Source organism: Opisthorchis viverrini (assembly GCF_000715545.1).
Source record: "Opisthorchis viverrini unplaced genomic scaffold opera_v5_110, whole genome shotgun sequence".
Classification (NCBI taxonomy): domain Eukaryota; kingdom Metazoa; phylum Platyhelminthes; class Trematoda; order Opisthorchiida; family Opisthorchiidae; genus Opisthorchis; species Opisthorchis viverrini.
The window spans coordinates 139,950-151,358 of record NW_008751760.1 but is presented as its reverse complement, the minus strand read 5'-3'; the positions used below and the strand labels follow the sequence as shown (position 1 = coordinate 151,358).

The 11,409-nt window shown below is 41.8% G+C and overlaps 2 protein-coding genes across 2 annotated transcripts in view; one reads left to right on the top strand and one right to left on the bottom strand.

The window, feature by feature from the left end:
* Positions 1-940: 940 nt before the first annotated feature.
* On the bottom strand, positions 941-11,173 carry T265_13787 (hypothetical protein; the record flags this gene model as incomplete). Its single annotated transcript, XM_009170535.1, is given in 7 exon segments — positions 941-1,147; positions 2,488-2,646; positions 2,651-2,723; positions 8,303-8,395; positions 8,484-8,642; positions 8,762-8,810; positions 11,134-11,173. Coding segments are annotated over 7 exon segments (780 nt in total).
* Positions 5,812-11,409, top strand: part of T265_13786 (hypothetical protein) — a gene marked incomplete at both ends in the record, with an annotated part of 25,576 nt that continues 19,978 nt past the window's right edge. Inside the window, one exon of the mRNA XM_009170534.1 lies at positions 5,812-6,267. Within this exon, the coding sequence (XP_009168798.1) occupies positions 5,820-6,267 (448 nt within the window). The remainder of the gene's footprint in view (positions 6,268-11,409) is intronic.

The window sequence follows — 11,409 nt, the reverse complement described above, 5'->3', positions numbered from 1 at the left end:
TTTTGAAAAGTTAGAACTCTCGATGGAAAATGAGGCTACTGTGGTAATCAAGATCACTATCCACATCATTCTTTCCGCATTATCCCTCCTATGCATGCTCAAAAACCTTGCAAGCTACGGGTTTTTTGTCAATTTCTATTCATATTTTCTAAACGGGTGCCCCGAAATGCAGGCACTTCGGAATGACTGTATTAGGTTAACACCAATTCCCCTCAATCCAATTTAATTACTTTATTCCCGATAGGAAATTCAAATAACTAATTGTTGTATGGCAGCGATGCATCAGTGTTGAAAGTTGTTGCTGTGCTGTCGATGATGATGATGATGATGACATGCACCCACAATTGACAGTTACCGCTCTGAGGTGCTTAAAGTGCTTGCCCCTAAATTTTATAGTCTTTTTTTCAAAAGCCGAAAGATCTCAAGTATTTAGTAGGGTAAATTACGGAAGTTTCGAAGGGCTTCTCCATATACTTCATGCTGTGTTCCGGGTAAAACGCATAAGTGGACTGGACATTTGAAGTAGAGATGCAGTGAATGGAATGAGAAACATCTGATCTTTCTTTGCACTCGGGAAAGCTACGTTAAAACCCACAAGCCTAAATAAAAACTTTTGCATTTGAGTTGTATTTCGGCACTTTACGTGAGAACCCGGTGTGCCGATTCCGTAACTTCTCAAAAATACTTTATCTCCAGATTCTTTCGGAACCTCTGTCACTCTGCTGTACTGTCTCATATCCGTGTTTGATTTTGAATCCAATTACAATCTTATTACGTGAAGGCTGCCCTTTGTAGACGATGAGAGCGCAAAGCACTAACAAGGCCGACATACCGTGGTATCCAGTCTAAAGTAAATTTCTTTATTGGATGAACTGCACTCATTTGCATTCCCATTCGGTTTTCACAAGAGACTCGCTTGACCTCCAACTTAATCTCTCTTTTATGATGTTTTTAAGCAACTGAATGTGCTGTCCCACACGTCTTCATATTTCTGTTGGTACATTATTAACATCATACAAACGAGAGATCCAGCTCTGTCCCAGGTGATTCTCCCAAAAAACGAGTGTATTTCGATAAATTCTTGTAATTTGGGTTCACTACTATATAAGGGTGACGGAAACTCGGCAGCTGCGTCTATCTGATGAGCCTGAAAAGGGTGAAACCAAACGTAGGCTCTCGAGGAGTTTTTAGCAACCTTATTACGCCTATAAATAGCTTCATATTTGGAAGCTTTTACAGTCCTTTGCGCTAGATCACAGCCGTCTTCTGATCGTCAACATCGTCCATATCAGTCAGAGTGGACACTGATACCTCACATCCGGTAAATCACAACATTTGCCTGAATACATTTGATGGCTAAAACTGAAGTGATAAAAAAGTGTTGAAAAGGAAGAAACCTGGTTATAGGAATAGGATGGCTGTCACAAGTTCTACAAAATATGCTGAACCATCCCACATAAACGAAGTTTTGTAGATTTTTCTCACTTTTTCGATAAAATAACCCACCTACTCCTAAAATAGAGTCATAAGTACTGTCATATGATTTGAATGCAAAAAAACGCAACGAAATCTAAAAAACGTGTCTGTGGTTGCATCAGAAACATCCTCTAAAAAACTGATGTTTTACTTTGTTTTGACTTGTAGAAATAAGCGTAGGTAACAAAAATGGGCAACTAAGAGTTCAGTAATATCTTCTGGAGACAGATTCCTTAGCTTCAAATAAGACTTGCATGTTAGTTTGACACAAAGGGAGAAATGGATTTCTCCTGAATGGAATGCAGTTCAATGCGTTGCTTTCAATTCACTCCTCGAACAAATCTGCTTGATCCCGGTGATAAGCTAGACAATAGCTAGTTTTTAAATTTTGGTCCATTAAAATTACTAGCCCAAAGTTGTTGTTTCTAGGTTTCGTAATGTTCTTCTACTCTGGTGAACCTCTTTTCACTATCTGATAAGCTAAACCTGAAAGAAAACGACGTCTAATTCTCGAGGTGATGAAAAGCCACTGCACACCTGTCTTTTCAGGGTAGTTACGAAGCAGACAGCTGTTTTACTGGCACTGTTTCTGGGATACTGCTTTAGTTATTCTGATTTCTCTGATCAACTCCAACGCGTGATCTATAGGGATACTTCGGAAACCATCTGCTTCAGTTATAGGGTCTTTTGCAAAGTTTAACGCTGTAAAACGCTTGAAAACGTTCTGACCCCATATAAAATAATGGGAAGTTGAAGCTTGATTTGATTTGGCATTGCGGTTAGTTGGTGCATGCGGCAGCATTGAAATCGGATGAGAGTGAAACGCACCCCCGCCATGCTAAAGCAATACTTTTACACCTAAGCTCCACCTCAGGTACTGATAATTGCGGCTTAGATGCTTCTTGCATTTCCCGTTCTAAATCTGGTAGAATCAGTTGGTTTGTCAGAGCAAAAAAACTCGAATAATATGATAAAGTTTTGTAAACTAATTTGGTTTCTCGAGAGACTTACCTGGAACCCAGCTGGAAACATCACAAACGAGGGATTCAGCTGGGTTCCAGGTGAGTCTCTGGAAAAACCAATCGAGTTTGCAAATGAGTGTATTTCGTTAATTTCGTGCAGTTTGGTTTCAAGTAGAAGATAAGGTTGACGGAAACCCGGGGACTGCGCCTACCTGATGAGCCCCAAAAAGGGCGAAACCGGTCGTGGACTGTCGACGGATTTTCAGCAACCTAATGAGTAGTGCACTACAAATATACATGATAAAGGTTTGTCGTCTTCTTCTTGCCGAGTGGTTTTACTGGGACATAAACTCACAAGGTACGTTTGAACAGAGGTCGGCATCATAGTCTACGTTATCTATAGCTGTTTTCAGGATGGGTTGGTATATGCGAAAATTCGCAGGCTTAGTGAATTCTTTCAGTACCTTCACTTTTTCATCATGGGAGTTAACTGGGCTATTAACAAGCTGGGAGGTCCTGGTTTCCTGATGGCAGGTCAACGCAGGGTTGTACAGCGTAATGACTTATCCGTTTGGAAATTGCGGACTCAGAAGTTCATCAGCCAGTAGTAAGTTTCTTCAAATTGCAGAATGTTTATAAGAGCACTTTGTCCTGAAACTTTTTTCGTCAAACAAACTTTTTAAAATTCGTCATAATTATATGGGGACAGCAAAAGTTTGAAGGAGAAAAATACCAACTTGCAGGCCTGGGTGGATTCTCCAGTAATCAACCCGGCTACTTTAGATAGAGGTCGGCTGCAAAAAGAGTTGAGTGTGGTACAAAGATAATTTACTGCTCTGTTTATCGGTCCGCCAAACGTAAGATGGCTCCTGCCATCAAAAATAAGTCTGTTGTTAGATGAACAGTCGAAAACTAAGATGATGGAAGGCTTTTTGTCTTCAATATATAAGACAAGTGAAATGTAGCAAAGGCCATCTGGTTAGGGTTTAGGGTGGCAAGGGAAAATCAGGAACAATCGGAGCCATGGTTAGTCCATTTATTTACCGCCAGTATCAAGAATCAAATGAGCCTTGGAAGGTAGGGTAAGTCACTCAAGATTTACTCTGCGGGAACTTAACGACGCGAGCAACATGTACTCAGAGGGACCAATATTTCAACGTCACGGAAACCGAGATCCATCTTTAGTGGTCCCGGCTGTTGTTCGTCCAAACGAACATTACGGTGAACTGACATCAACATTGTGGATGCGGTTACCGTACTTGGAAGATAAGTTCACCTCAATGTAAGCTCTTTTATTGGTTTTGATCAATGTGCCTTGCATGTTGAAGATTCTGACACACTTCATAACGTCTCTTGTCTCAAATTCAACAACTGTCTCTAGACATTTAAAATCCATCAAAAACCCCAGTTAACATGAGCAAAACTTTCGTTAATCAACTGGCTCTCTGATCGAGCTTTCCTTTTCAAATAGAATCCTTTTGCACCAGTAAGAAGAAATCACCTTCTGAAGATAGTTTTACTTTTTACATGATACTAACTTTTCACCTTTTTCAGGGGTTTATTACCCCAAAACGTTTACAGTATTCACATGCTGGCAATCGGTAAAGCCCACCAGAAAAACGATTTTGATCAGTAGTGTTTAGTTAGTAGCTGAAGATATGTGAAAACGAAATTTCCATCACCAACAGACCATAGATGGTCTGTGGGGAAGAGGAAGAAACTTCAAATTAATATCCTCTTGCCGAACAGCAGTGGAACGAATCGTACAAAAGGCGTTACTGTGGGATGAACGGCGTGACATTTCATTAACACTAGCTAACTACACAAGGGAGTAGCTACCTGCGGCATAATGAGCTATTGTTCACAGATCAGTGATCACAGCGTCGAATCTCCCTAGAGTTTTGTGGAATGCACACTGATGGTGATTGGCAATATGGATTGATAAATAAATAAGTGCTTTCCAGGTTTATTGTACTCACCTCCATCAAATCTCCACATTATCCCCTCATTCTACACTCTTTAGGTGTTTTTACCCTTGATAACCCCTACGGACACCGAGAATAGCAAATAAAGCGTGATGTTGCAATCCAATGCTACATGATTCTATTGAAACTGACCGTTCTGTTCGGTTGTGGAGTACGAATAGCTTCAGTTAAACTGGTCCGGGATATCGATCTTAGTAGATGGGTCGTAGTTACTCTGTGTTGCTCGACATGGCTTCAAATGCACTTTATGAAAAACGTAGTCTTCTGGTGCACAGTACCGTTGACATCGTATCCGTGTTCGCCACTTAGACAACTGCATAGAAGATCGTTTTTCTGAATTCTTATTTTCCAAGAAGCATGTCTCCAAATAAGGTGAATTAAGCAAATGGTGAGCATTTGAAATGTAAACGTGATCAGATTGCAACATATACATCACTTCTCCTGACAGCCAACATTCCTCTGTCTATCCACATACTATGTACACTTCCCGTGGAGGCGTCACTTCCGGAGTTCGAATGAAGAGTAATTCGGGCCTGCCAAGAGAGATATTGCACAAAGTTTGAACCGACTCAAGATAGTTGTGGTTATGTTTTGGCCTTTCTCGCGTAGTTTTTTTATGTTCGAATGAGATCATCTTTTGAGAAAGTGTCTGGAATGGATTGATGCAAACATCGGTGTCCGAAACTGTTGGAACAAGACGGCTGGTAAGATCGGTGTTAATAATTTCGAAGGACCTAAGGAACAGAATGGACCATTTCTGGAACAGAGGCAATATGTATAATTTCTAGGTGCGTCGATGATTCTGGAAATTAGACAGACTGCTTAGCAGTGGTATCTTCGTCAGCTGGCTATTTTGAATAGCCTTTCTTAGTTTTAGTATTAGCCTTAGAAGCAGTTTCATTGTAGTCACTTTATAGATATTGTATTGGCGACCACTTGCTTATACGTATCATTTTTCGAAACTTGACATGATGCACAATGCAAAAACACAATAAACAACTCGACTTGGTACCTCCACTTGCAGGTAGAAAGTTGACCTTCTATCCATCGATCGGACCACACAAAGGTGGGTACCTTTGACATCGATGGAGTTTGGTTTTTACACCAGTATTTCACTTTTTCGCTTCCAAGAGCACAACCAAGCAGTAAGCTACACAAAATATGTCACCAAATGACAACTCGAAACTAAACCGTCGAGAAGAGTCAAAAAAATAATCATGATGATATGCTGGAAATGAAAGTAGGTCTCACAATTTGATTGTGCCCTACCACAGTACAGACAAAGTACACCTACCAAACTACCCAAAGAAGTCTGCTACTCCTATAGGTGTGGAACTTACGCTCTGCCAGTTCACCATAATTTCGCCCTTCTTTCCTGTTTCAGCCCATGGCCTAAATGATTCCATGCCATTCTAAACTGACAAGTGAAGCTGCGATGAACACTCGACTTAACTATGAACTATTCTCAAACCCCAGCGAAACATGCAGCACGTCACAATCCATCCCAGCGTCACCTAACGTACCACACTTGTGCTGTTACGAACATGTTGGTGATTCCTGTCCCTCCTCAGCGAGATCCACTACAATCTTGGACGATAACAACAACGCTCTATTTCGTTCCACATATTCCCATCGGCATCCGGAACACGGATCAGCAAATCGACGCTCCGCCATGTTCTGTTTTGGATCCCTTCCGATTATTCTATTCTTTGTCGTGTATTTTACTTTGGTCTGCTTAGGAGGCTACTGTTTCTATCTATTAGAGATTCCAACGGAGAGAAGCGAACGATTACGGTTGCATGCGGCCCAGGTGGCTTTTTTAAAAACGCATCGATGTGTTACAAGTAGGTTCGAGCGCGTTCTTTTTTCCATGAGATAGAAAAGTTACGAGGTTTTTCTAATTTCCACGTTTCAGATTGTACGCTTAATATAACGTTCATAATAGATTTAAAAGTTCAGCACCTGAGGCGCACTACGGCCGACTTGATTACTGATAACTGATATAAGTAACCTGTTGGCAGAAATAACTTCAGATATAACACAATGGAAAACAAGCTTCACAGAATCACGCCTGTGGCTTTCAAGTATCGCATGATAGCACACAACCTCCCATTCAACCAACGTAAGCTAGTCTATAAGAAATCCGTTTTTAAAAAAATGTGTGCACGTAAGAAAATAGTCACTTCTAGCATCTGTTTTCTTGCAACCCATAGTCACCGCGAAGTGAAACTACCATCGGTTTTGCAGAAATGAGAGAAGTGAAAGAGTTTGAAGGTCATTCTTAAGAAGAAAGACGCACTTCAGCTATATTGAAACCGAATATTTCCAGAATATAGAACTCCTTCATGCCAGATGCCCTGATTCGCGTCAATACCAGTGTTGTTATTATCATTAGTTTTCAATGTTTGATGTTACAAAACCAGTTAGCCAGGTAGATACTCGGTCGAAACACTCCGTACATATGTATCACTCACAGTTCTCGTCAAGGATCAATATAGATCTAACGTGTTCTAACCTGGGTGACTCCGGTACAATCATTTACGCAATCCAAACAAGCTGTTGAATCAATCTGTACGAGCAAGCGTTACTCTACACGCACTGCTTCCCGCAGTAACGCAAGGATAAACTGAATTTCTAAAGCTTTCATATTGTTAATATCTGGTGAAAAATATGTCTCCAGCAAACAAAGTCCACCATTTTAGAAAAATCTGCCATTGAGGGCAATCAAGCCTGGTTGTTGCGTCCGACTTTTGTATATGAACCAGCAGCTCCTTCGTTTGGTCTCACTGCCTTGCTCGACAGAGTTTTGCATGCCTCTTCTAGCTTAAAGTTGATCTGTTTACCAGCCTCATGATTTGTCACGTGACTCTAACCCATTGAGCGTACTACCACCATCATCACAACAAGCCGATGTGTAACCTGTTCTACAGTCCTAAGAGGCTTGTGAGACAGTGAGGCATCCATGATTTCATTTCCAGACGTAATCTGTTTAGTTTTTAGTTAGTAAGCAATACTTGAGAATGATCTATACTACTTCTCAAGGTCAACTCAGTCCTCAGAATTTACAGATTGTGCTGTAATTTGCCCAATGACCCACTAGACAAGAGTACTTTTTCTACCCTACCTGATCTCACCAATTAAAACCTTGCCTTTTTAAAAGACGGCCAGTTTTTGCTGCATTTTGTTCGTTAGAATGGACCAGCAATTCTCAAAACTGTCCATTTTTGAATGTTTTCTTCGAGATACTCGTTCATAACGAACTGATTTTACCACTGGAAATCGCGTCAAGGAACCAACCGAAAATAGTCGCCCTGGCGGGATAATGGGGTCTGTTCAGACAGAGACAGCTTTCATCCGTAATTTCGATATCGAAGAGGGGACAGTCGTTCCCGAACAGTGTTATAATTTCAACCCCTGAATGTGCCTTCTCGCTCTAGTAATGCACGTTCTAACTTGGATCAGTTTATACTCCTGAAAGTGTTTTGAAGTTACGAATCACCCTAAATTTGCAGTAACTTTGAGCCCTCAAGAAACTATCTGAGGACCCCCAACGACCCTATGAGTAATGCGTTGTATCTTGAAACCAACAAAAGATTTTTATTATAGGGTGCGAAAAGTCAGTTGTGGCATGAAACAACATTGATACACACTGGCATTGTATGGAACCTGCTTTATTAGTCTTCTGATCAGTTGGAACAGTGTCCACCCAACTCTGATGTGAGCTTTCATGAGTGATACGACAATTTCCCACCCCAGCCTGCCACTACAACTAATAATAGCTCTGAATAGTCTTACAACACGCATGGATCGTCCTGACTAACAAATACTGATCTCTCATCCAAGGCCCAAGAGTATCACCAACAGTGAAAAGTAAAACACATCGTCATCATCATCAAAGACAGCAACATCAGTGTTGGCACTGATGCTTCACTGCCGTACAACCATAAGGTTCGTCTAGTTATATTAAAAGCCCTGGAGTGAAAAAAGAAAAAGAGTGAGTGGGGGAGGGGACCAAGTGCTGGCCTATGTCAAGCATTCTGAGGTGCCTACACCTTCCAACCGCTCAATCAGACAATCTGGAAAGAAACTGACAGCACGAATGCCACTGACATCGATTAGCCGCCATTTCTTGAAACGACTCCAGCCAAGCACAGATGGGGTCACGGGGACCCCATCCAGGAAGGCGTACAACACCAACAACACCCAAACTCTTCGTGATCTTTTTCACGCCTTTCTACTAAGTCATGTGCTGTCCACCTCCCGGTTCGCGCCGTCCTGAAGGAGGCACGAAGAACCACACTCGTCTCGGTAAACGGTGGTTCGGCGTGCGTAGCTCACGACCGGCGCAGAACTATTGGTTGAATCACATGTTCCAAGCGGTTACAAGCTGCTAAACACAAAGGTGGAAATATGATCTTCACGGAGTATTTGAAAAGTGGACATCCTCAGGCGTCCGTTCGAACTTCCTTGGACAAGCCTTGATTTGCAAACATGAGTGAACAGGCACTACAATACAGTTTCATAATTTCGGCCCCAACCTTCCATTAGATGGGAGGACGGAAGTTTGACACCTAAACAGACGCTCGTCAAAAGTTCAACAACGGTATGCATTTTTATGCCAGTAGTAATCCGTCTGTACCCGATTGAAGCTACGTCACCACATATCAGTTGCATATGACTGGATTCATCAAATATGGTTGTTTCTATGCTGATTCACGGGTGGTTTAACATGAAACGGATAGGCGACAAGCACTAGCTGTTATGAAATTCGACGCAGAGTTCAGTCGCGCGAAAGAGCTGGCAAGCGGTCATGAAGGATTGATATCCACTACAACATTTCATAGAACTGTACCGCAGCAGCAATAGATTTATTGACATTTGTAACATGCTTACATGAATCGATTTCAGTTTCCAATTCCGGGTGAGCTAAAGCGCATTTGTTTAGTTGATTCGCTAGACCGTCTGTCTGTCAGTCTGGTCACAGCCAGCAATAGGCCGTTATATTTCCAACCTGTAATTTACTGCGAATGGCTGCTGGCCTCGCATGTGTTTATCTATGGCATGCCAACAAAGGTGACCCTGCTTTGGTCACAAGATAATTTAAAGTTTCGGACACTATCAGATACGCCAAAGTAGTTCAACACAAGCGCCGACCGAAATTCTTTTACGTTTGAGTATTAAAAGTGCTGTCTTTGTTGTTCTTGCTCAGGTTGAGCAGCTTTATTGAAAGTTTCTATTGTGATGCATGAACTCAAATCGTCCAGTCAGACCTGACACACAAAAATAGTGAAGGCGGGACCGGAGGGACTGTCATTCTGTATTTTTCCTTTGATTAAAATGAGACGATAATGAAAAATGAGACCAAATAGTGAGTTTCAATAAAAGCTCTGCCTTTTCCACGTTTCCAGACTTCAGTTGGAGCAAGGGGTTAATGCCCACCATCCTACCCTGGGGACTCGGGACTAAACTTGACTCTTGACTTTTTAACCGATGCTGTCAAAGTTTGAGAGGCCTGACGGTAACGCTGGCACCTAACATCCCACTGATTTGAAACCGCATAACAGCAATACGGTGGAAGGATCCCACACCTAAACGACTTAGTCTGGTTTCGGTGACCCCTTCTGTAGAGACCATATCAAGGAAAGGCATCAGACAATTCCGCTAGAAGGAGGTTTTACAAACAGATCTCTCCAGAGGCTTTGTCTCTCCAATGGAAGTCCGTGACTGACTTTGGCGAAGCCTTTTGTGGGGAACGGATACAATGTAGGAGCATGGATAGTCAGCCACAGAGTGCTGGAAGCTCAAACAAGATGTGCATTTGAATTGGAGGGCAATAATAACTTGTGCTCATTTGTGGCGGAAAGCTCAACTGTTTCAGTTAAATTCACGAGAGCAAGCCAAACAAACTGACCAGAGACTCTGCACAGTTGTTCAGTGGATGGAACCGTTACATATTCGAACAATCAGTGTATAACTTGCATTAGCGGGACAGCACATCAACCGTAACCCACTGTTTTTGTTAGTAGATCACGATTTCCACGAAACAAAACGAGTTTTTCCATTTATCGATTCGAGAAATTGCATCGTATTGGAGGACAACCCCATATGTACATTTTTATCAAATCGATCTAATACGCTGACGAATATGCCACTTGCGTCACTTCAGACTTCCACCAGTTTTAATCTGGATTCGAGGACTACTACTTTCCGGGTTGTAGTTGGAGGATCCAGGAGAAACCATATCAAAACACTGACATTACAATTACTGGGTGATTGGGACCATTGACTGACTATAAAATTTCTGTTTGTGTCAACTCAATGGAACTTTTAGAAAATTCTAGTTGGTTGGAGTTGACCAGAGGCCGGACGAAATCTTTGGTTGATATGTCGTCGCTCCGAAACATATGGCAAAGTCCGAACCTGTGAATCCACCTAGAATAGGTTAACTTGAGGCCTAATAATAACTACTAGGGATGAAGACATCGTGAGGAGACCGCTGAAGACTCACAGACTGTCGTTGAAACAGGGCGTCAAGGTGTATCAAAATCAGCGGTGGCTGAGAATCACAGATGACATGTGAGTCCGAATAACCCGGAACAACCTGCATTCTATTGATTGGAAAGTCTTTTTTAAGAAAAATTATTCTAAAAAAAGTGCACTAGAAAGCCAGGCGGAAATATACAGCCTGAGTCAGCATCTGTGTAACCTACCGGCCCGGGTAGATGGGCGGATTTGATTGAGGAGTTCCATTTTAACGAACTTATTCGAGCCTTAAATTGGCGCCTTCAAGTCGGCTTCCAGTCTACATCTTGATAGTCTATATGCAAGTTGTTCCAGAACTATATACTTAGGAAAAGAGTTTTTTAGTATGCATGAGAAGTTTAATAAAAAAAACTGAAACATTTTCAGGCCATAGTGTTGGTACGGTTTACTGCAACAGCGGTTTGATTGATGGATCAAACTGACTCAATTTCAGGAACACTGAA